The 27,044-nt window shown below is 37.5% G+C and overlaps 1 protein-coding gene across 1 annotated transcript; it reads right to left on the reverse strand.

Moving 5' to 3' along the window:
* Window positions 1-672: 672 nt before the first annotated feature.
* LOC139887907 (uncharacterized) lies at window positions 673-26,866 on the reverse strand. The gene is made up of 2 exons (XM_071870955.1): window positions 26,578-26,866; window positions 673-1,220 (listed from the first exon to the last, which is right to left on the reverse strand). Exons 1-2 carry the CDS (start codon window positions 26,864-26,866, stop codon window positions 673-675), a joined length of 837 nt encoding a protein of 278 aa, XP_071727056.1.
* Between the last annotated feature and the right edge of the window lie 178 nt (window positions 26,867-27,044).

A 27,044-nucleotide genomic window follows, 5' to 3' on the forward strand; every position in this document is an offset into this window, starting at 1 on the left:
TGATTGCATCAATTTAAGATTTAACGTCTCAAAATTAAGCACTTGATTCTTTAATTTAATCGACAGGTGATAACCTATTAAGATGCATCGTTGCTGACTATAATCGTGATGCTACATTAACTGGATTCTGTTGTTCAATCCATAATTATTTATGTTCAGTTTTGTAGCGGATATTTTGAATCGAAGCATCAAAATTGGATAATCATATGCTTAAAGTCTTGGGTTGTCGGGTATTTTTACAACTAATTTTATTAACCATGTATGGATTTCTTCTTTAAGTTTTTTTTTTTTAACGGCCAAAAAATGATTATATTAGAAAACCGATCCCTAGCAAGACGCTAAGGGATAATTACAAATGAGTAGCAAGCCAAGTGTTCCAATTAGAAACACATTGACCCCTATTTTTCAACCAACGAAAAGCAACTAATCTAATACTCCCTCTGTCCCATAATTATTGTCCTGTTTGACTTTTTCAAGTCTTTTGATAACAACTTTGACTATAATTTTCTTTCGTTATGTTATATAACACTCGATGAAAGTTATATCAATGAAAACACGTTTAAAAACTCAATCCATTCTCATAAATTTCATCAAATATTATATAACACAAATTAAAATATTTGAAGTCAAAGTTGAATAACAAAGACTAGAAAAAGTCAAATAGGACAATAATTATGGGATGGAGGGAGTAACATCAAATAAGTTACTTCTACTACAAAAAGAATCATTAAACACAAGACCGTTACGAAAACGCCACATAACCCATAAGCACGTAACCACCACCGCAATAATCTTATTCTTTGAAGTCACTTGTAATCGAACGCCTTCCAACCATGATAAAAAAGAATCCCACGAGTCAAAAAAAGGCAAACCACAATTAAGCCAAATGCGAACCTTAAGCCATACCTCACGAGCAAGATTACAATCGAAAAACACGTGTTTGCATGTCTCTACTCCATTGTTGCAAGACGGACAAACGATGGAAACAATATCTAACCCTTTAGCGGAAAGATTCCAACGAACGGGAAGACACTCGAGACGAAGACGCCAAATAAACACGTTGACTTTATGAGGCACGAACTTAAACCAAGAAGTACCAATATCCGAACCATGAAGAATGTGCCGATCCATATAAACCCGGGACTCTTTCACAGTATATGCCCCATCATTAGATATCGAACATAGCCATGAATCTGGCTTATCATGGAGAACCGGGCAGTCTACTTCCACAACAAATCACGCAACATATTCTCAGTTCTACCTCGCAAATTGTTCCTGTTCTAAACGAAGCTCCAAACACCATTACTACATTTCTCAGACAACGTATCCATGGGAGAAGAATCCATGTGAAACAACCTGTTATATCTATCTTTTAATGGAGTATTTGTAGTGACCCGAACTTTTCCATGTTTATATATATTAATTGAGATTGATATTTACATGATTAAATGTTTCCAACATGTTAAGCAATCAAACTTGTTAAGACTTGATTAATTGAAATATGTTTCATATAGACAATTGACCACCCAAGTTGACCGGTGATTCACGAACGTTAAAACTTGTAAAAACTATATGATGACATATATATGGATATATATATAGTTAACATGATACTATGATAAGTAAATATATCATTAAGTACATTAACAATGAACTACATATGTAAAAACAAGACTACTAACTTAATGATTTTTAAACGAGACATATATGTAACGATTATCGTTGTAAAGACATTTAATGTATATATATCATATTAAGAGATATTCATACATGATAATATCATGATAATATAATAATTTAAAATCTCATTTGATATTATAAACATTGGGTTAACAACATTTAACAAGATCGTTAACCTAAAGGTTTCAAAACAACACTTACATGTAACGACTAACGATGACTTAACGACTCAGTTAAAATGTATATACATGTAGTGTTTTAATATGTATTTATACACTTTTGAAAGACTTCAATACACTTATCAAAATACTTCTACTTAACAAAAATGCTTACAATTACATCCTCGTTCAGTTTCATCAACAATTCTACTCGTATGCACCCGTATTCGTACTCGTACAATACACAGCTTTTAGATGTATGTACTATTGGTATATACACTCCAATGATCAGCTCTTAGCAGCCCATGTGAGTCACCTAACACATGTGGGAACCATCATTTGGCAACTAGCATGAAATATCTCATAAAATTACAAAAATATGAGTAATCATTCATGACTTATTTACATGAAAACAAAATTACATATCCTTTATATCTAATCCATATACCAACGACCAAAAACACCTACAAACACTTTAATTCTTCAATTTTCTTCATCTAATTGATCTCTCTCAAGTTCTATCTTCAAGTTCTAAGTGTTCTTCATAAATTCCAAAAGTTTTAGTTTCATAAAATCAAGAATACTTTCAAGTTTGCTAGCTCACTTCCAATCTTGTAAGGTGATCATCCAACCTCAAGAAATCTTTGTTTCTTACAGTAGGTTATCATTCTAATACAAGGTAATAATCATATTCAAACTTTGGTTCAATTTCTATAACTATAACAATCTTATTTCAAGTGATGATCTTACTTGAACTTGTTTTCGTGTCATGATTCTGCTTCAAGAACTTCGAGCCATCCAAGGATCCATTGAAGCTAGATCCATTTTTCTCTTTTCCAGTAGGTTTATCCAAGGAACTTAAGGTAGTAATGATGTTCATAACATCATTCGATTCATACATATAAAGCTATCTTATTCGAAGGTTTAAACTTGTAATCACTAGAACATAGTTTAGTTAATTCTAAACTTGTTCGCAAACAAAAGTTAATCCTTCTAACTTGACTTTTAAAATCAACTAAACACATGTTCTATATCTATATGATATGCTAACTTAATGATTTAAAACCTGGAAACACGAAAAACACCGTAAAACCGGATTTACGCCGTCGTAGTAACACCGCGGGCTGTTTTGGGTTAGTTAATTAAAAACTATGATAAACTTTGATTTTAAAGTTGTTATTCTGAGAAAATGATTTTTATTATGAACATGAAACTATATCCAAAAATTATGATTAAATTCAAAGTGGAAGTATGTTTTCTAAAATGGTCATCTAGACGTCGTTCTTTCGACTGAAATGACTACCTTTACAAAAACGACTTGTAACTTATTTTTCCGACTATAAACCTATACTTTTTTGTTTAGATTCATAAAATAGAGTTCAATATGAAACCATAGCAATTTGATTCACTCAAAACGGATTTAAAATGAAGAAGTTATGGGTAAAACAAGATTGGATAATTTTTCTCATTTTAGCTACGTGAAAATTGGTAACAAATCTATTCCAACCATAACTTAATCAACTTGTATTGTATATTATGTAATCTTGAGATACCATAGACACGTATACAATGTTTCGACCTATCATGTCGACACATCTATATATATTTCGGAACAACCATAGACACTCTATATGTGAATGTTGGAGTTAGCTATACAGGGTTGAGGTTGATTCCAAAATATATATAGTTTGAGTTGTGATCAATACTGAGATACGTATACACTGGGTCGTGGATTGATTCAAGATAATATTTATCGATTTATTTCTGTACATCTAACTGTGGACAACTAGTTGTAGGTTACTAACGAGGACAGCTGACTTAATAAACTTAAAACATCGAAATATATTAAAAGTGTTGTAAATATATTTTGAACATACTTTGATATATATGTATATATTGTTATAGGTTCGTGAATCAACCAGTGGCCAAGTCTTACTTCCCGACGAAGTAAAAATCTGTGAAAGTGAGTTATAGTCCCACTTTTAAAATCTAATATTTTTGGGATGAGAATACATGCAGGTTTTATAAAATGATTTACAAAATAGACACAAGTACGTGAAACTACATTCTATGGTTGAATTATCGAAATCGAATATGCCCCTTTTTATTAAGTCTGGTAATCTAAGAATTAGGGAACAGACACCCTAATTGACGTGAATCCTAAAGATAGATCTATTGGGCCTAACAAACCCCATCCAAAGTACCGGATGCTTTAGTACTTCGAAATTTATATCATATCCGAAGGGTGTCCCGGAATGATGGGGATATTCTTATATATGCATCTTGTTAATGTCGGTTACCAGGTGTTCACCATATGAATGATTTTTATCTCTATGTATGGGATGTGTATTGAAATATGAAATCTTGTGGTCTATTGTTACGATTTGATATATATAGGTTAAACCTATAACTCACCAACATTTTTGTTGACGTTTAAAGCATGTTTATTCTCAGGTGAATATTAAGAGCTTCCGCTGTTGCATACTAAAATAAGGACAAGATTTGGAGTCCATGTTTGTATGATATTGTGTAAAAACTGCATTCAAGAAACTGATTTCGATGTAACATATTTGTATTGTAAACCATTATGTAATGGTCGTGTGTAAACAGGATATTTTAGATTATCATTATTTGATAATCTACGTAAAGCTTTTTAAACCTTTATTTATGAAATAAAGGTTATGGTTTGTTTTAAAAATGAATGCAGTCTTTGAAAAACATCTCATATAGAGGTCAAAACCTCGCAACGAAATCAATTAATATGGAACGTTTTTAATCAATAAGAACGGGACATTTCAGTTGGTATCCGAGCGTTGGTCTTAGAGAACCAGAAAATTTGCATTAGTGTGTCTTATCGAGTTTGTTAGGATGCATTAGTGAGTCTGGACTTCGACCGTGTTTTCTTTAAAAATGATTGCTTAACATTTTTGTTGGAAACTATATATTTTTAACATATGAATATTATGTGATATATTAATCTCTTAACGTGTTTGATACTATGTGATAGATGTCTACCTCTAGAACAAGTCCCATTGACTCACCTAATAATAATGAAGAGTCAAATGTAAATTGGAATGATTCGTGGACTGATTCACAAGTTCCCGAAGAGGAACCAGAAGAAGAGTCGGAACCGGAAGAAGAATCGGAACCGGAAGAAGAATCAGAACCGGATGAAGAAATAGAACCGGTGGGGGAAATAATAAAACGGTTAAGTAAAAGAAAATCCTCAACCAACCGACCAAGGTTAATTATGGTCAATGGTGTTTCCGCCAAGGAAGCAAAATATTGGGAGGATTACCAATTCTCCGATGAATCGGATTCCGACGAGAATTCCGATGATGTTATAGAAATTACCCCAACTGAATTTAAAAAGGCAAAAGAAAATAATAAGGGAAAGGGCATAAAAATAGAGAAATCTAATTCCAACCCCGATGAACTTTATATGTATCGTCAACCCCCGAAGTCCTTAAGTTGTAACAATGACCCGGGAACCTCTAAACCACCAGGTTTTTCTAAACCAATGTGGACAACGACGGCTCGTATTAGGGGAACATCATATATCCCTAGAAACTTGGCAAAACGAACCAAAACCGAAGAAGAAGAAACGAGCGAGTCAGAATAAGATAGTTGTATTCGTGTGGTGTAATATATGTAATATAGTGTTCTTATGCTTTATGATATATGTAAAAATTGCTTGTATTAATAAGTATTTTTTTATGAATCTAACTCTTGTCTATTTTACAGTTTAAAAACACAAAATGGATAGACAACCCAATATTTTAAGAGACCTACCCGGAGACATGATTGATGAAATCTTGTCTAGAGTCGGTCAGAATTCTTCGGCACAACTATTTAAGGCGAGATCAGTTTGTAAGACATTCGAAGAACGTTCCAAGAATGTCTTGGTTTATAAGAGACTTTCGTTTGAAAGATGGGGGATATCACATTGGGAAACCCATAAGTTACGATGTGTTTACTTTGACGCATATATTGCGGGGAACCCAAATGCTATTTTACGCAACGGGTTAAGAAATTATTTTGACTCAATATATCCGAATATTGGACTTCGTGATTTAGAAAAAGCGGCTAACATGCAACATAAAGAAGCATGTTATGCTTACGGATTAGTAATGTTCGCTTCTCACCAAAGTGAGAACAAGAACATCGGGCTACAACTATTAAACAAAACGTTTCCACAAGTGACGGAGTCGGTAATTGGGGTAAGAAATGAGGTTTTTAGATTATTACGGGACTGTTGGACATTACCTAACCCTCGTCCCTTTGACGACGTTACAACACGCTGTCTTATCAACGGCCATAACGGTTATGTTGCACAAGACCAAGGATGGGAAGTAGTCCTAGTAAAACCAGAATGCATGACTTGTTTCTGGACGTATGAATTACGTGTCTTTATTGCCTTTGCTGAACGACTTGTGTACTAGCTAGAATTATCTTCACAACTATCTTGTATCAAAGTTATTGTGTGCTATATTTCATGCTTTATGTAAAATAAGCGGTATTGTAAGTTTGTAAAATATTGTATAAAAGTTTGAACGCGAAATATTATTATAATCAGTTTTTCATATAGAATTGTAGTAGTTGAATTGTATATTAGCTACTAAGTATGAACTTAACGGGTAGGTACTACCCGAATTTAAACTTATAAAACGCTAATATGAAGAAAAAGCTTTTATAAATGAGTTCATATTATGCTACGAAATACTATTAACTACTCTTAATATTCTGTATGATTAACTTGTTCCATTTAACTATTTTGAAGGAAATGGCACCGACTACTCGACACACCGTGAATATGAATGAAGAGGAATTCCGTACTTTTCTAGCTTCAAACATAGCCGCAGTACAGGCTGCGCTACATACCAACAATAACCTTGGATCTAGCAGTACAGGAAATCGTGTAGGATGCACCTACAAAGAATTCACTGCCTGCAAACCTTTGGAATTTGATGGAACCAAAGGACCGATCGGATTGAAACGGTGGACCGAGAAGGTCGAATCGGTGTTTGCCATAAGTAAGTGTACTGAAGAGGACAAAGTAAAGTACGCTACGCATACCTTCACAGGTTCTGCGTTAACATGGTGGAATACCTATCTAGAGCAAGTGGGACAAGACGATGCGTACGCACTACCGTGGTCAGCATTCAAGCACTTGATGAACGAGAAGTACCGTCCTAGAACCGAGGTCAATAAGCTCAAGACAGAACTTAGAGGGTTACGAACCCAAGGATTTGATATTACCACGTACGAAAGACGATTCACAGAATTGTGCCTATTGTGTCCGGGAGCATTCGAAGATGAGGAAGAGAAGATCGACGCGTTTGTGAAAGGATTACCGGAAAGAATCCAAGAAGATATAAGTTCACACGAGCCCGCCTCCATACAACAGGCATGTAGAATGGCTCACAAACTAGTGAACCAGATTGAAGAAAGAATTAAAGAACAGACTGCTGAAGAGGCCAATGTGAAGCAAGTCAAAAGAAAGTGGGAGGAAAACGGTGATAAGAATCACCAATACAACAACAACAGCAATTACAACAATAATCGCAACAATTATCCCAACAATCGCAACATCAATTGCAACTACAACAAACGGCCCAACAACAACAACAACAACAACAACAACAGCAACTACAACAATCATCCCAACAATAATAATAACCGCAACAACAATCAGAAGCAGCTATGCCAAAGGTGTGAAAAGAATCACTCGGGGTTCTGCACCAAATTTTGCAACAAGTGTAAAAGAAATGGTCATAGCGCGGCAAAGTGTGAGGTCTACGGACCAGGGGTTAATAGAACGAAAGGAACAAATGGTGTCGGAATGAGTAATGGCGGAGCAAGTAGTGTCGGAGCAAGTTATGCCAATGTAGTTTGTTATAAATGTGGAAAACCAGGCCACATTATTAGAAATTGCCCGAACCAGGAGAACACGAATGGACAAGGCCGTGGAAGAGTTTTCAATATTAATGCGGTAGAGGCACAGGAAGACCCGGAGCTTGTTACGGGTACGTTTCTTATTGACAATAAATCTGCTTACGTTTTATTTGATTCAGGTGCGGATAGAAGCTATATGAGTAGAGATTTTTGTGCTAAATTAAGTTGTCCATTGACGCCTTTGGATAGTAAATTTTTACTCGAATTAGCAAATGGTAAATTAATTTCAGCAGATAATATATGTCGGAATCGAGAAATTAAACTGGTTAGCGAAACATTTAAGATTGATTTGATACCAGTAGAGTTAGGGAGTTTTGATGTGATAATCGGTATGGACTGGTTGAAAGAAGTGAAAGCGGAGATCGTTTGTTACAAAAATGCAATTCGCATTATACGAGAAAAAGGAAAACCCTTAATGGTGTACGGAGAAAAGGGCAACATGAAGCTACATCTTATTAGTAATTTGAAGGCACAAAAACTAATAAGAAAAGGTTGCTATGCTGTTCTAGCAGACGTCGAGAAAGTACAAACTGAAGAAAAGAGCATCAATGATGTTCCCATTGCAAAAGAATTTCCCGATGTATTTCCGAAGGAATTACCGGGATTACCCCCACATCGATCCGTTGAATTTCAAATAGATCTTGTACCAGGAGCTGCACCAATAGCTCGTGCTCCTTACAGACTCGCACCCAGCGAGATGAAAGAACTGCAAAGCCAATTACAAGAACTTTTAGAGCGTGGTTTCATTCGACCAAGCACATCACCGTGGGGAGCTCCTGTTTTGTTTGTCAAGAAGAAAGATGGTACATTCAGGTTGTGTATCGACTACCGAGAGTTGAACAAACTTACCATCAAGAACCGCTACCCACTACCGAGAATCGACGACTTATTTGATCAACTACAAGGCTCGTCTGTTTATTCAAAGATTGACTTACGTTCCGGGTATCATCAAATGCGGGTGAAAGAAGATGATATTCCAAAGACTGCTTTCAGAACACGTTACGGTCATTACGAGTTTATGGTCATGCCGTTTGGTTTAACTAATGCACCAGCTGTGTTCATGGACCTTATGAACCGAGTGTGTGGACCATACCTTGACAAGTTTGTCATTGTTTTCATTGATGACATACTTATTTACTCAAAGAATGACCAAGAACACGGTGAACATTTGAGAAAGGTGTTAGAAGTATTGAGGAAGGAAGAATTGTACGCTAAGTTTTCAAAGTGTGCATTTTGGTTGGAAGAAGTTCAATTCCTCGGTCACATAGTGAACAAAGAAGGTATTAAGGTGGATCCGGCAAAGATAGAAACTGTTGAAAAGTGGGAAACCCCGAAAACTCCGAAACACATACGCCAGTTTTTAGGACTAGCTGGTTACTACAGAAGGTTCATCCAAGACTTTTCCAGAATAGCAAAACCCTTGACTGCATTAACGCATAAAGGGAAGAAATTTGAATGGAAGGATGAACAAGAGAAAGCGTTTCAGTTATTGAAGAAAAAGCTAACTACGGCACCTATATTGTCATTGCCTGAAGGGAATGATGATTTTGTGATTTATTGTGACGCATCAAAGCAAGGTCTCGGTTGTGTATTAATGCAACGAACGAAGGTGATTGCTTATGCCTCTAGACAATTGAAGATTCACGAGCAAAATTATACGACGCATGATTTGGAATTAGGCGCGGTTGTTTTTGCATTAAAGACTTGGAGGCACTACTTATATGGGGTCAAAAGTATTATATATACCGACCATAAAAGTCTTCAACACATATTTAATCAGAAACAACTGAATATGAGGCAGCGTAGGTGGATTGAATTGTTGAATGATTATGACTTTGAGATTCGTTACCACCCGGGGAAGGCAAATGTGGTAGCCGATGCCTTGAGCAGGAAGGACAGAGAACCCATTCGAGTAAAATCTATGAATATAATGATTCATAATAACATTACTACTCAAATAAAGGAGGCGCAATGTAACGACCCTGGTTTTTCCAAAGTTATTTATTAATAATTATTATTATTAATACGCTTGATTAAACGAATGTATGTTATTACATTTACATGTTGCTTTAATTGCCCGTACTTGAACTTTAAATGCCCGAAACGTCTTTGTGACACCCGGAACTTGCACGAATAATATTTTAAGGTATTATTTACATTCATGATTAATTTTATTAATCATTTTAATTAACTAAGATGGTTAGTTAGTTACTTGGGCTTAACTTGGACTTTTATTGGATTACTTGCAACTTGGGCTTTAATTAGTTTAATGGACTCATGAACATGGGCTTATAAGCCCACCCTACATCTAAATGGTTTCACTAGCCCACTTCTTCCATGTGTAAGTATCATTTAGGTTGAAACTAGTTAGTTAAAGGCTTTTAGAATCTTGTTACAACCTAATCCCCATGCATGGCAAACAAATACCCATCTTTTTAAACTTTAACATGCCATTACCTTGTGGACTAATCCCTCCCCCCCTAGGAACCCCAAAACCGTCGGTTTTTGTAGGCAAGGGATGGTTTTTTTGATCACTTTTGTATTACTTCTACTCTCATTCTCTCATTTCTCAAAAACACACAATACTTGCAATTCATTTCTCTCTCAAATTCTCTCTAAGTTCTTGTAAGTTACTTGAAGTTTTCTTCTTCTTTTTCCTTGAGAAAACCGAACCCAAATGATACTTGAATCATCATCATCACTTGTTGTTTAATACTTGCTCTTGTCTAAAGATTGATTTGTTATAATTTACTTACTTGTTACTTACTTTCAAACTTTCAAGAACAAGTTCTTCTTTCTTCCTTTTTCTTTTAAAACCGTGGCCTTAGCCACATATATCATCATCAATCTTTATTGATATTACTTATTCTAGTTTAAGATTAATTACTTGTCTTGTTACTTGTTATTATCTACTTATTTACTTGTCTTTCTTTACTAAGTTTCAAGGAACAAACTTACTAGTTGTTTTCTTCATTATATCTTGTATTTAACAAGAACACAAGAACTAAACTTACTAGTTTATGTTCTACATATTTTGTTTCAAAAGAATACAAGTTCATGTGTTGATTAAAAAAAATCATACTTGGAGTTCATGGAGTAAACTTTCAAGTTTACTTTCTAAAGATCAAACTTTGGTTTGAATCTTTAAAGTATGAACAACCATGAACCTTTCTTGTTTATTTAAGTTTACTACTTCATATTATGCACCTTGTTTACTTGTTTGTTGGTTGTTGGTCAAGATCTACAAGTTAGTCTTGATCTCATTTCTCTTGAACAAAAGTTAACACTATTTAAGTTTCAAGAACAAAGAAGTATAACTTACTAGTTATGACTTCATAAACTTATAAAGGATCTAAGTTATCTAGCTTATGGTCTTCTAAATTTGTCATAAACAAAAGCTATTAAGCTTACATACACTTTACTAGTTGTTGATTTAAGTTTATAACTTGTTTTTACTACTAAAGTCCATGTAAGTGTTGAAACTAAGCTTTGATGTAACCTTGGTTCATCAACACACTTACAACACTTGCACTTGAGTTATGATGGACAAACCTTGGTCAAGATGATGATTAACACATCAACGAGTTGTACACTTGAAGCTATACGCATCAAGGATGAGAACCGTGATGAACATCAAGCACCGAGACAACCGGAACTCTTCAAAACTTACTGTTTCTGTCCAAATGTTTCTGACCTACTGCTTCTGGAACAGACCAGTAGACCTGGGCTGTTCTAACCTTGATTTTTAGATAGAACTTTTCGAGTAGATAACTTTTCATATAGGACTCGTCTTAATCCGAGTTACGGTTTAGGATTTATGGCCCTCCGATCGTTACCATGTCCTTTAACGTTGTGCAGAAATTTCTGACCTACTCGCACTTAGACCGTCACCACGGTCAAACCAAGACGAGTTTGCTTCTGTAAATTTTACCACACTTAAGGGACTCATAGACGGAGCCATGACCACTGGTCTCACCTTAATTCAGTAAGGGTAGAGGCCGTGGTGACTGACCGAAGTCAGCCTTTGTTTCAAACGACTTTCATAAACGAGTCTTACTTGTTACCTTTTGTTTAATGATGATTGATGATGACCCTTATGACCTTAATTACGTACTTGTAAACCTTTTGAGACGACTTATTGACTTAGTGCTATTTGACTTAGGTTGAGGACGTTTGGACCGTTACTTGCACACCACTTTCCGACTACTACCTTACCATTACTACTAATCATTGTGAGTTATAGCATTCCCTTTTTACTTTAACTTATTTTGGGAACTGAGAATACATGCGGATTTTATGTTTTACATACTAGGCACGAGTACTTAAACTTATATATGTGTGGGTTATACAACGGCATAAACATTCCCTTTAGCTCGGTAACGTTTAATCATCGGTTTTTGAACCATGAACGCGAATCTTAGATATGGATCCATAGGGTTTGACATCCCCACTCGGGCTAGTAGCGCTAGCATTTAACGAGTGTTTAATACTTCGAGGTTATACGCACTTGCCAAGTGCACTTTAAGGGGGTACATTAAACGTTAAGTTAGTTACCGGGTGCCCATGGTTAAGCATATACTTTTACATACTTTTGAAACGCTCGTTGTAGCACTGAAATCTCGTGGCCTACTTACGTTACTGTTATACTTAAACTATAGCTCACCAACCTTTGTGTTGACCTTTTTAAGCATGTATTTTCTCAGGTGCTTGAAGTCGCTTCCGCTATCTTACTAGTCGTGCTGTAGAACCCGCTGCCTAGAGTTGTTATCGCATGACTACTTATGTTGCATTCAAACTTTTTATTTATGAACTTATGTTATGTAACGACCATTATGGTCACGTACACTTATTTAATGCTTCTACTGAGTGAAGCATACTTTGATTTGTAAAACAATTGACGTATGTTATGACGTCACTTTTACTTATGAATGTAAACTCTGTTTTGAAAACGCATATAGTACTTAACCTTGTAATGATCCTGTTGTTGATGGTCCGTACATGATGATTTAGTACGGGGCGTCACATTTGGTATCAGAGCATTGGTTGTAGGGAATTAGGATGCATTAGTGAGTCTAAGACCGACCCTAGTAGGATTCACTAATAGGGCTAATCTACAACTTGTTAGTTTACTTGTTTCCGCTGAACTTACTGCATGCTGCTGCTTACTGTTACTGCTATATGCCGTATGCTACTACGTGATTTCACTACTGCATGCTATTACTTGCTTTCGATTGCATGCTAGTTTCGTACGATTACTGATATTGCCATGCTACTTATTGTTATACATGATTTAAACTGTTGGCCTATTATTTGCTTGCTTTATGACATACTGACATGGAAAATTTATTTTTCCTTGTTCAGATGTCGGACGTTCCACCTACTGATATCCCGAGCGGCTCAGGCCCCGTTGTTCCACCCACTGCTGCACCTGTTGCTGCTGCTGCTGCTGCTGACATTCCGGCCCCGACACCCACTGGCGACCCCGGCGCCTCTAGTTCTGGAGCTAGCTCTAGTGTGCCTATCCCGGCGTCTTCTTCCAGACCCCTGAGGCAACTGGCTCGCATTGGTGGCATGGAGATCCCCGCGGAGTTCGGGGAAGGTCCCTTCCGTAACCACTGGCGCACACCTTGCCGACGCACTGCCGACGGCCGCTTAGCCGTGATTACGCCAGGCCGACACCGACAGATGTTGGCCGCTTTCGGATATGTTGAGCCACCCGCGCCACCACCGCATGATTCAGACGACGGTTCTTCCACCGATGCTTCTTCAGACGACACCTCATCTGACGACTCCAGTGATGAGGAGGATCCCGCTGACCGACCGATTCAGGCACCTTCTACCCCGCCGAAGAAGCGGTATCGCTTCGCTGGCATAATTCCTGGTCGTACTGTCACTGACGCTTATGGTCGGCGTCGTAGGATCACTGCTCGTAAACGGCTGGTGCCGTACCCCGCCGACCCACTGATATTACCGTCTCCACCCAGAGCCAGACCATCCACTTCAGCACCACCGGCTCCACCTGCACCGCCAGCACCACCTGCCCCACCATCTTCCTCTTATGAGGAAATGAGGCGGGAGATTGAGATTCTCCAGACTCGAGTTACTGAGCTCGAGGAGCAGTTGGCTCATGTTTTGGACATCTTGTACCCACCATCGCCGTAGGACTTTGTACTAGATTCTGTATTGTAATCTCTTTTTGTAATTTCATATTTCACTTATGTAATGTACGAACTTATTGTAATGTATGAACTTATTATCATTAATGAATGGAATTTGTGTTGCTTACTTCTTGCGCAAGTGTTCTATTTACGTTATCATATCATGGTTTTGTGGTACTTATATATGCTTGCATTACTTAATCAACATGTGTTGTGCTGTTTTCATGTTGGTTGTTATATACTATATTATTATTATTTGCATAATGGATTTTGACTTGAGTCAAAATGTTTGTATAGAACATCATGGCCAACGGGAGATCTATCCCCACCGCGGCACAAATTGAAGAAATGATTAACGAGCGAGTCGCTGCTGCACTAGCTGAAAGGCAACCCCAAGTTCCACCACCACCACCTGTCAATCCACCTGTCGTCCGAGATGGGTGTACTTACAAGGAATTCCAAAACTGCAAGCCACACTACTTCAGTGGCACTGAGGGACCCGTCGGTCTCACCAGATGGTTCGAAAAGTTGGAATCGGTATTCAGGGTTAGCAACTGTTCTGAGGCTAACAAAACGAAATTTGCATCTTGCACGCTGTCTGATGGCGCGCTCACATGGTGGAATACCATGGCCCAAGCGAAAGGAATTGATGAGGCGTATGCTACGCCTTGGGAAGAATTTAAATGTGCTATGATCGAGGAATACTGTCCGAGAACCGAGATTCAAAAGATGGAAATCGAATTTATGCAATTGAAAACCGTAGGGAACGACCTTAACAACTACAACCGTAGGTTTTTGGAATTGGCTCTTATGTGTCCAACCATGGTCACCCCCGAATTTAAGCGTTTGGAGAAGTACTTCTCGGGACTTCCTAAGTCCAACAAGGGTAATGTTACCTCATCCAAGCCACCAAGTGTTCCCGAAGCAATGCGCATGGCGCATACTCTCTTGAATCAAATCATCCTTGACGAGCCGGAGAAGGCTAAGTTTGAAACTGTTAGTGGTGAAAAGAGGAAATGGGACAACAACCACAACAACAACAGGGGTAGGAACTATGATCAAAACCCGGCAAAGCGACATGAAGGGTTCAGGCAAAACAACAACATGCACAACAATAACACCAACCCCAACAACAACAACCGCACCAAGCCGAACTACAAAGGAACCCTACCACAATGCAATAGGTGCTACAAGCACCACACTGGGTATTGCAATGTTATCTGTGAGAAGTGCCAACGATCTGGACATGTTGGCAAGGATTGCAAGGTTACCACTTTGAATGTGAAGCCAAACCACAACAACAATGGGCCTAAGAAGTGTTATGAATGTGGAAAGACGGGCCATTTCAGAAACGAGTGTCCTAACAAGCGTAAGGATGGCGGACCACCACGTGCTAGAGCCTTCAACGTTAATGCAAGGGACGCTCGCGACAACCCCGACTTGGTGACAGGTATATTCAAGATCAACAATCTTTTAGCTTCTGTCCTATTTGATACTGGTGCCGATAGGAGCTATGTGTGTAGACATTTTTGTGATAAGTTAGATTGGTCGTTAGTTCCTTTGAAGGAAAGTATGCTTGTCGAGGTAGCCAATGGAAAACTTGAAAAGGTTGACCATATTAGTCGTGGAGCTATTATCAACATAGCTGGTGCAGATTTCGAAATTGATTTGATACCTATCAAACTGGGAAGTTTTGACGCGATCGTCGGTATGGATTGGTTGAGCAAGATAAAGGCCGATGTTATCTGTGGAGATAAAGCACTTCGCATACCTCAAGGAGATGGCGAACCACTGGTTATCTATGGAGAGAGGTGTACCTCGAAGTTGAACCTCATTAGTTGCGTGAAAGCGCAAAAGATTATGAAGAAGGGACGCTTTGCTGTCCTAGCACATGTGAAAGCAGTAGAAACTGAGGTGGAGAACGTGAACGATGTGCGTATTGTGAACGAGTTTTCCGATGTCTTCCCCGAAGAACTGCCTGGATTACCGCCACCGAGGGCAGTAGAGTTTCAGATTGACTTAGTGCCAGGAGCTGCACCTGTAGCTCGCGCACCTTATAGACTCGCACCTTCCGAGATGCAAGAATTACAGAGTCAACTACAAGAGCTATTAGATTGAGGGTTTATCCAACCAAGCTTCTCGCCTTGGGGCGCACCTGTGTTGTTTGTAAAGAAGAAGGATGGATCCTTCCGTATGTGTATCGACTACCGTGAACTCAACAAATTGACTATCAAGAATCGATATCCTCTTCCACGAATTGATGATCTTTTTGATCAACTACAAGGATCGAGCGTTTATTCAAAGATCGATTTACGATCCGGATATCACCAGCTGAGGGTGAAGGAAAGTGACGTGATGAAAACTGCATTCAGGACTCGTTATGGTCATTATGAGTTCCTCGTGATGCCATTCGGTTTGACAAATGCCCCTGCCGTGTTCATGGATCTCATGAATCGTGTCTGCAAGCCTTACTTGGATAAGTTTGTTATCGTCTTCATAGATGATATCCTCATCTACTCTAAGAGCGAAGAAGAACATGAGCAACACCTTCGGCTAGTGCTTGAACTCTTAAGACAAGAGCAACTTTACGCCAAATTCTCCAAGTGCGAATTTTGGTTGAAGGAAGTACAGTTTTTGGGTCATGTTGTGAGCGACCAGGGTATCAAAGTTGATCCCGCCAAGATTGAAGCCATCAGCAAGTGGGAGACCCCCACTACTCCAACGCATATTCGCCAATTTCTAGGTCTTGCCGGTTATTATCGAAGGTTTATCGAAGGATTTTCTCTGATTGCGCGTCCTTTGACCGCACTGACTCACAAGGGCAAGAAGTTCATTTGGGAACCCACACACGAATCAGCATTCCAAACTTTGAAGAAGAAGTTAACCTCCGCACCTATCCTATCACTCCCTGAAGGCAGTGACGACTTTGTTGTTTATTGCGATGCATCGAAGAGTGGTTTTGGTTGTGTACTGATGCAACGATCAAAGGTTATTGCCTATGCCTCCCGCCAATTGAAGATTCACGAGCGGAACTACACTACACATGATCTTGAACTTGGAGCCGTTGTCTTTGCACTCAAATTGTGGAGACATTATCTGTATGGAACTAAGAGCACTATCTTCACCGACCACAAGAGTCTCCAGCACATCTTTGATCAGAAGCAACTAAATATGAGACAGCGTCGATGGATCGAGACGCTCAACGACTACGATTGTGAACTCCGTTATCACCCTGGCAAGGCCAATGTTGTAGCTGACGCTTTAAGCCGAAAGGAGAGGACGGCACCTCTCCGTGTTAGGGCTCTGAACATCACCATCCATTCGAACCTCAACAACCAGATCAGAGTAGCCCAAGTTGAGGCTCTCAAGGAGGAGAACATATCTCACGAGCATTTGAACATACTTGTCTCTCGATTCGAGGTTAGAGAGTCTGGACTCCGATGTTATGCCGGAAGAATTTGGGTACCTTACTATGGAGATCTACGAAGCCTGATACTTGATGAAGCACACAAATCGAGATATTCGATTCACCCCGGTGCAGGTAAGATGTACCACGACCTTAAAGAACAGTATTGGTGGCCGAATCTTAAGAAGGACGTTGCGACTTATGTTGGTAAGTGTTTGACTTGCTCGAAGGTTAAAGCCGAGCATCAGAGACCTTCTGGGTTACTTCAACAGCCGGAAATCCCACAATGGAAGTGGGAAAGGATCACAATGGATTTCATTACTAAGCTGCCAAAGACGGTGGGCGGATGCGATACTATTTGGGTTATTGTTGACCGCCTTACCAAATCTGCACACTTCCTAGCGATGAAGGAAACTGATACAATGGAAAGACTTGCTCAGCTGTACATCAAAGAGGTTGTATCTCGTCATGGTGTACCTTTATCAATCATCTCCGATCGCGATCCCCGTTTTGCTTCCAGATTTTGGCGTTCTTTGCAAGAAGCCATGGGAACTCGTCTTGACATGAGTACTGCTTATCATCCTCAGACTGACGGGCAAAGTGAACGAACGATTCAGACCTTGGAGGACATGCTGCGTGCATGTGTCATTGATTTTGGAAAGGCCTGGGAAAGGCATTTGCCACTCGCCGAATTCTCGTACAACAACAGTTATCACTCTAGCATTAATGCTGCACCTTTTGAAGCATTGTATGGTCGTAAGTGCCGATCTCCTATTTGTTGGGCCGAAGTAGGCGAAAAGCAAATCACCGGACCCGAGGTAGTTCACGAAACCACGGAGAAGATTGCTCAGATCCAAGCTAGACTTAAGACTGCCCGTGATCGCCAAAAGAGCTATGCCGATCTTAAACGGAAAGACTTTGAATTTAATGTTGGTGATCGTGTAATGTTGAAGGTTGCACCTTGGAAAGGTGTGATCCGTTTTGGAAAACGTGGAAAGTTGAACCCACGATACATTGGTCCTTTCGAGATCTTGGAACGTGTTGGACCAGTTGCTTACCGTTTGGATCTACCAGCACAATTGAGCTCAGTTCATCCTACCTTCCATGTTTCAAACTTGAAGAAGTGTCTTGCTGCACCCGAACTCATCATACCTTTGGAAGAACTTACTATTGATGACAAACTCCACTTTGTGGAGGAACCTGTTGAGATTATGGATCGTGAGATCAAAACTTTGAAACGCAACAAGATTCCGATTGTACGAGTACGATGGAATGCCAAACGAGGACCTGAGTTTACTTGGGAACGAGAGGATCAAATGATGCGGAAATATCCTCATCTTTTCCCGACTCCTCCATCTATTTCAGCTTAAAATTTCGGGACGAAATTTTCTTTAACAGGTGGGTAATGTAACGACCCTGGTTTTTCCAAAGTTATTTATTAATAATTATTATTATTAATACGCTTGATTAAACGAATGTATGTTATTACATTTACATGTTGCTTTAATTGCCCGTACTTGAACTTTAAATGCCCGAAACGTCTTTGTGACACCCGGAACTTGCACGAATAATATTTTAAGGTATTATTTACATTCATGATTAATTTTATTAATCATTTTAATTAACTAAGATGGTTAGTTAGTTACTTGGGCTTAACTTGGACTTTTATTGGATTACTTGCAACTTGGGCTTTAATTAGTTTAATGGACTCATGAACATGGGCTTATAAGCCCACCCTACATCTAAATGGTTTCACTAGCCCACTTCTTCCATGTGTAAGTATCATTTAGGTTGAAACTAGTTAGTTAAAGGCTTTTAGAATCTTGTTACAACCTAATCCCCATGCATGGCAAACAAATACCCATCTTTTTAAACTTTAACATGCCATTACCTTGTGGACTAATCCCTCCCCCCCTAGGAACCCCAAAACCGTCGGTTTTTGTAGGCAAGGGATGGTTTTTTTGATCACTTTTGTATTACTTCTACTCTCATTCTCTCATTTCTCAAAAACACACAATACTTGCAATTCATTTCTCTCTCAAATTCTCTCTAAGTTCTTGTAAGTTACTTGAAGTTTTCTTCTTCTTTTTCCTTGAGAAAACTGAACCCAAATGATACTTGAATCATCATCATCACTTGTTGTTTAATACTTGCTCTTGTCTAAAGATTGATTTGTTATAATTTACTTACTTGTTACTTACTTTCAAACTTTCAAGAACAAGTTCTTCTTTCTTCCTTTTTCTTTTAAAACCGTGGCCTTAGCCACATATATCATCATCAATCTTTATTGATATTACTTATTCTAGTTTAAGATTAATTACTTGTCTTGTTACTTGTTATTATCTACTTATTTACTTGTCTTTCTTTACTAAGTTTCAAGGAACAAACTTACTAGTTGTTTTCTTCATTATATCTTGTATTTAACAAGAACACAAGAACTAAACTTACTAGTTTATGTTCTACATATTTTGTTTCAAAAGAATACAAGTTCATGTGTTGATTAAAAAAAATCATACTTGGAGTTCATGGAGTAAACTTTCAAGTTTACTTTCTAAAGATCAAACTTTGGTTTGAATCTTTAAAGTATGAACAACCATGAACCTTTCTTGTTTATTTAAGTTTACTACTTCATATTATGCACCTTGTTTACTTGTTTGTTGGTTGTTGGTCAAGATCTACAAGTTAGTCTTGATCTCATTTCTCTTGAACAAAAGTTAACACTATTTAAGTTTCAAGAACAAAGAAGTATAACTTACTAGTTATGACTTCATAAACTTATAAAGGATCTAAGTTATCTAGCTTATGGTCTTCTAAATTTGTCATAAACAAAAGCTATTAAGCTTACATACACTTTACTAGTTGTTGATTTAAGTTTATAACTTGTTTTTACTACTAAAGTCCATGTAAGTGTTGAAACTAAGCTTTGATGTAACCTTGGTTCATCAACACACTTACAACACTTGCACTTGAGTTATGATGGACAAACCTTGGTCAAGATGATGATTAACACATCAACGAGTTGTACACTTGAAGCTATACGCATCAAGGATGAGAACCGTGATGAACATCAAGCACCGAGACAACCGGAACTCTTCAAAACTTACTGTTTCTGTCCAAATGTTTCTGACCTACTGCTTCTGGAACAGACCAGTAGACCTGGGCTGTTCTAAACTTGATTTTTAGATAGAACTTTTCGAGTAGATAACTTTTCATATAGGACTCGTCTTAATCCGAGTTACGGTTTAGGATTTATGGCCCTCCGATCGTTACCATGTCCTTTAACGTTGTGCAGAAATTTCTGACCTACTCGCACTTAGACCGTCACCACGGTCAAACCAAGACGAGTTTGCTTCTGTAAATTTTACCACACTTAAGGGACTCATAGACGGAGCCATGACCACTGGTCTCACCTTAATTCAGTAAGGGTAGAGGCCGTGGTGACTGACCGAAGTCAGCCTTTGTTTCAAACGACTTTCATAAACGAGTCTTACTTGTTACCTTTTGTTTAATGATGATTGATGATGACCCTTATGACCTTAATTACGTACTTGTAAACCTTTTGAGACGACTTATTGACTTAGTGCTATTTGACTTAGGTTGAGGACGTTTGGACCGTTACTTGCACACCACTTTCCGACTACTACCTTACCATTACTACTAATCATTGTGAGTTATAGCATTCCCTTTTTACTTTAACTTATTTTGGGAACTGAGAATACATGCGGATTTTATGTTTTACATACTAGGCACGAGTACTTAAACTTATATATGTGTGGGTTATACAACGGCATAAACATTCCCTTTAGCTCGGTAACGTTTAATCATCGGTTTTTGAACCATGAACGCGAATCTTAGATATGGATCCATAGGGTTTGACATCCCCACTCGGGCTAGTAGCGCTAGCATTTAACGAGTGTTTAATACTTCGAGGTTATACGCACTTGCCAAGTGCACTTTAAGGGGGTACATTAAACGTTAAGTTAGTTACCGGGTGCCCATGGTTAAGCATATACTTTTACATACTTTTGAAACGCTCGTTGTAGCACTGAAATCTCGTGGCCTACTTACGTTACTGTTATACTTAAACTATAGCTCACCAACCTTTGTGTTGACCTTTTTAAGCATGTATTTTCTCAGGTGCTTGAAGTCGCTTCCGCTATCTTACTAGTCGTGCTGTAGAACCCGCTGCCTAGAGTTGTTATCGCATGACTACTTATGTTGCATTCAAACTTTTTATTTATGAACTTATGTTATGTAACGACCATTATGGTCACGTACACTTATTTAATGCTTCTACTGAGTGAAGCATACTTTGATTTGTAAAACAATTGACGTATGTTATGACGTCACTTTTACTTATGAATGTAAACTCTGTTTTGAAAACGCATATAGTACTTAACCTTGTAATGATCCTGTTGTTGATGGTCCGTACATGATGATTTAGTACGGGGCGTCACACGCAACAAGGAGTTTTAAAAGAGGGAAATTTAAATGATGAAATACCCAAAGGATCGGAGAAGCATCTTAATATTCGGGAAGACGGAACCCGGTATAGGGCTGAAAGGATTTGGGTGCCAAAATTTGGAGATATGAGAGAAATGGTACTTAGAGAAGCTCATAAAACCAGATACTCAATACATCCTGGAACGGGGAAGATGTACAAGGATCTCAAGAAACATTTTTGGTGGCCGGGTATGAAAGCCGATGTTGCTAAATACGTAGGAGAATGTTTGACGTGTTCTAAGGTCAAAGCTGAGCATCAGAAACTATCAGGTCTACTTCAACAACCCGAAATCCCGGAATGGAAATGGGAAAACATTACCATGGATTTCATCACTAAATTGCCAAGGACTGCAAGTGGTTTTGATACTATTTGGGTAATAGTTGACCGTCTCACCAAATCAGCACACTTCCTGCCAATAAGAGAAGATGACAAGATGGAGAAGTTAGCACGACTGTATTTGAAGGAAGTCGTCTCCAGACATGGAATACCAATCTCTATTATCTCTGATAGGGATGGCAGATTTATTTCAAGATTCTGGCAGACATTACAGCAAGCATTAGGAACTCGTCTAGACATGAGTACTGCCTATCATCCACAAACTGATGGGCAGAGCGAAAGGACGATACAAACGCTTGAAGACATGCTACGAGCATGTGTTATTGATTTCGGAAACAGTTGGGATCGACATCTACCGTTAGCAGAATTTTCCTACAACAACAGCTACCATTCAAGCATTGAGATGGCGCCGTTTGAAGCACTTTATGGTAGAAAGTGCAGGTCTCCGATTTGTTGGAGTGAAGTGGGGGATAGACAGATTACGGGTCCGGAGATTATACAAGAAACTACCGAGAAGATCATCCAAATTCAACAACGGTTGAAAACCGCCCAAAGTCGACAAAAGAGCTACGCTGACATTAAAAGAAAAGATATAGAATTTGAAATTGGAGAGATGGTCATGCTTAAAGTTGCACCTTGGAAAGGCGTTGTTCGATTTGGTAAACGAGGGAAATTAAATCCAAGGTATATTGGACCATTCAAGATTATTGATCGTGTCGGACCAGTAGCTTACCGACTAGAGTTACCTCAACAACTCGCGGCTGTACATAACACTTTCCACGTCTCGAATTTGAAGAAATGTTTTGCTAAAGAAGATCTCACTATTCCGTTAGATGAAATCCAAATCAACGAAAAACTTCAATTCATAGAAGAACCCGTCGAAATAATGGATCGTGAGGTTAAAAGACTTAAGCAAAACAAGATACCAATTGTTAAGGTTCGATGGAATGCTCGTAGAGGACCCGAGTTCACCTGGGAGCGTGAAGATCAGATGAAGAAGAAATACCCGCATCTATTTCCAGAAGATTCGTCAACACCTTCAACAGCTTAAAATTTCGGGACGAAATTTATTTAACGGGTAGGTACTGTAGTGACCCGAACTTTTCCATGTTTATATATATTAATTGAGATTGATATTTACATGATTAAATGTTTCCAACATGTTAAGCAATCAAACTTGTTAAGACTTGATTAATTGAAATATGTTTCATATAGACAATTGACCACCCAAGTTGACCGGTGATTCACGAACGTTAAAACTTGTAAAAACTATATGATGACATATATATGGATATATATATAGTTAACATGATACTATGATAAGTAAATATATCATTAAGTACATTAACAATGAACTACATATGTAAAAACAAGACTACTAACTTAATGATTTTTAAACGAGACATATATGTAACGATTATCGTTGTAAAGACATTTAATGTATATATATCATATTAAGAGATATTCATACATGATAATATCATGATAATATAATAATTTAAAATCTCATTTGATATTATAAACATTGGGTTAACAACATTTAACAAGATCGTTAACCTAAAGGTTTCAAAACAACACTTACATGTAACGACTAACGATGACTTAACGACTCAGTTAAAATGTATATACATGTAGTGTTTTAATATGTATTTATACACTTTTGAAAGACTTCAATACACTTATCAAAATACTTCTACTTAACAAAAATGCTTACAATTACATCCTCGTTCAGTTTCATCAACAATTCTACTCGTATGCACCCGTATTCGTACTCGTACAATACACAGCTTTTAGATGTATGTACTATTGGTATATACACTCCAATGATCAGCTCTTAGCAGCCCATGTGAGTCACCTAACACATGTGGGAACCATCATTTGGCAACTAGCATGAAATATCTCATAAAATTACAAAAATATGAGTAATCATTCATGACTTATTTACATGAAAACAAAATTACATATCCTTTATATCTAATCCATATACCAACGACCAAAAACACCTACAAACACTTTAATTCTTCAATTTTCTTCATCTAATTGATCTCTCTCAAGTTCTATCTTCAAGTTCTAAGTGTTCTTCATAAATTCCAAAAGTTTTAGTTTCATAAAATCAAGAATACTTTCAAGTTTGCTAGCTCACTTCCAATCTTGTAAGGTGATCATCCAACCTCAAGAAATCTTTGTTTCTTACAGTAGGTTATCATTCTAATACAAGGTAATAATCATATTCAAACTTTGGTTCAATTTCTATAACTATAACAATCTTATTTCAAGTGATGATCTTACTTGAACTTGTTTTCGTGTCATGATTCTGCTTCAAGAACTTCGAGCCATCCAAGGATCCATTGAAGCTAGATCCATTTTTCTCTTTTCCAGTAGGTTTATCCAAGGAACTTAAGGTAGTAATGATGTTCATAACATCATTCGATTCATACATATAAAGCTATCTTATTCGAAGGTTTAAACTTGTAATCACTAGAACATAGTTTAGTTAATTCTAAACTTGTTCGCAAACAAAAGTTAATCCTTCTAACTTGACTTTTAAAATCAACTAAACACATGTTCTATATCTATATGATATGCTAACTTAATGATTTAAAACCTGGAAACACGAAAAACACCGTAAAACCGGATTTACGCCGTCGTAGTAACACCGCGGGCTGTTTTGGGTTAGTTAATTAAAAACTATGATAAACTTTGATTTTAAAGTTGTTATTCTGAGAAAATGATTTTTATTATGAACATGAAACTATATCCAAAAATTATGATTAAATTCAAAGTGGAAGTATGTTTTCTAAAATGGTCATCTAGACGTCGTTCTTTCGACTGAAATGACTACCTTTACAAAAACGACTTGTAACTTATTTTTCCGACTATAAACCTATACTTTTTTGTTTAGATTCATAAAATAGAGTTCAATATGAAACCATAGCAATTTGATTCACTCAAAACGGATTTAAAATGAAGAAGTTATGGGTAAAACAAGATTGGATAATTTTTCTCATTTTAGCTACGTGAAAATTGGTAACAAATCTATTCCAACCATAACTTAATCAACTTGTATTGTATATTATGTAATCTTGAGATACCATAGACACGTATACAATGTTTCGACCTATCATGTCGACACATCTATATATATTTCGGAACAACCATAGACACTCTATATGTGAATGTTGGAGTTAGCTATACAGGGTTGAGGTTGATTCCAAAATATATATAGTTTGAGTTGTGATCAATACTGAGATACGTATACACTGGGTCGTGGATTGATTCAAGATAATATTTATCGATTTATTTCTGTACATCTAACTGTGGACAACTAGTTGTAGGTTACTAACGAGGACAGCTGACTTAATAAACTTAAAACATCGAAATATATTAAAAGTGTTGTAAATATATTTTGAACATACTTTGATATATATGTATATATTGTTATAGGTTCGTGAATCAACCAGTGGCCAAGTCTTACTTCCCGACGAAGTAAAAATCTGTGAAAGTGAGTTATAGTCCCACTTTTAAAATCTAATATTTTTGGGATGAGAATACATGCAGGTTTTATAAAATGATTTACAAAATAGACACAAGTACGTGAAACTACATTCTATGGTTGAATTATCGAAATCGAATATGCCCCTTTTTATTAAGTCTGGTAATCTAAGAATTAGGGAACAGACACCCTAATTGACGTGAATCCTAAAGATAGATCTATTGGGCCTAACAAACCCCATCCAAAGTACCGGATGCTTTAGTACTTCGAAATTTATATCATATCCGAAGGGTGTCCCGGAATGATGGGGATATTCTTATATATGCATCTTGTTAATGTCGGTTACCAGGTGTTCACCATATGAATGATTTTTATCTCTATGTATGGGATGTGTATTGAAATATGAAATCTTGTGGTCTATTGTTACGATTTGATATATATAGGTTAAACCTATAACTCACCAACATTTTTGTTGACGTTTAAAGCATGTTTATTCTCAGGTGAATATTAAGAGCTTCCGCTGTTGCATACTAAAATAAGGACAAGATTTGGAGTCCATGTTTGTATGATATTGTGTAAAAACTGCATTCAAGAAACTGATTTCGATGTAACATATTTGTATTGTAAACCATTATGTAATGGTCGTGTGTAAACAGGATATTTTAGATTATCATTATTTGATAATCTACGTAAAGCTTTTTAAACCTTTATTTATGAAATAAAGGTTATGGTTTGTTTTAAAAATGAATGCAGTCTTTGAAAAACGTCTCATATAGAGGTCAAAACCTCGCAACGAAATCAATTAATATGGAACGTTTTTAATCAATAAGAACGGGACATTTCAGTATTACCGTACCATAAATCGAACCAAAAACGAATGCATCTACCATCACCAATAGACATACGGAATAAATCAGAAGGAATGTACCCTTCTGAGGTACACGACAAGCAAGAAGAAACAATATTCGACCAGACAGTCGAAGAAGAACATCTAGTGGTCTCGAAACAATTACCATGAATAGACTTAATGATAGACACCCACATATCGTTCGGTTTCGTTAAATACCTCCATCTCCATTTATAAATGAGAGCTAAATTAAAGGCTTTAAGACTTCCAATATTAAGACCTCCTTTATCAAATGAAGCAAGAACTTTGTCCCATTTTAACCAAGCCATCTTTTTAACCAAGGTGTTACCGCCCCAAAAAAATCTAGCTCGAATAGATTCGAGCTTCTTTAAAACAGTTTCGGGACATCTAAAAAGAGACATAAAATAAATGCCAAGGCTTCCCATAACCGATTTCACGAGAGTTAAACGACCTCCCACTGAAATGAGATTAGCTTTTCAAATCGAA

Source organism: Rutidosis leptorrhynchoides, chromosome 2 (assembly GCF_046630445.1).
Source record: "Rutidosis leptorrhynchoides isolate AG116_Rl617_1_P2 chromosome 2, CSIRO_AGI_Rlap_v1, whole genome shotgun sequence".
Classification (NCBI taxonomy): domain Eukaryota; kingdom Viridiplantae; phylum Streptophyta; class Magnoliopsida; order Asterales; family Asteraceae; genus Rutidosis; species Rutidosis leptorrhynchoides.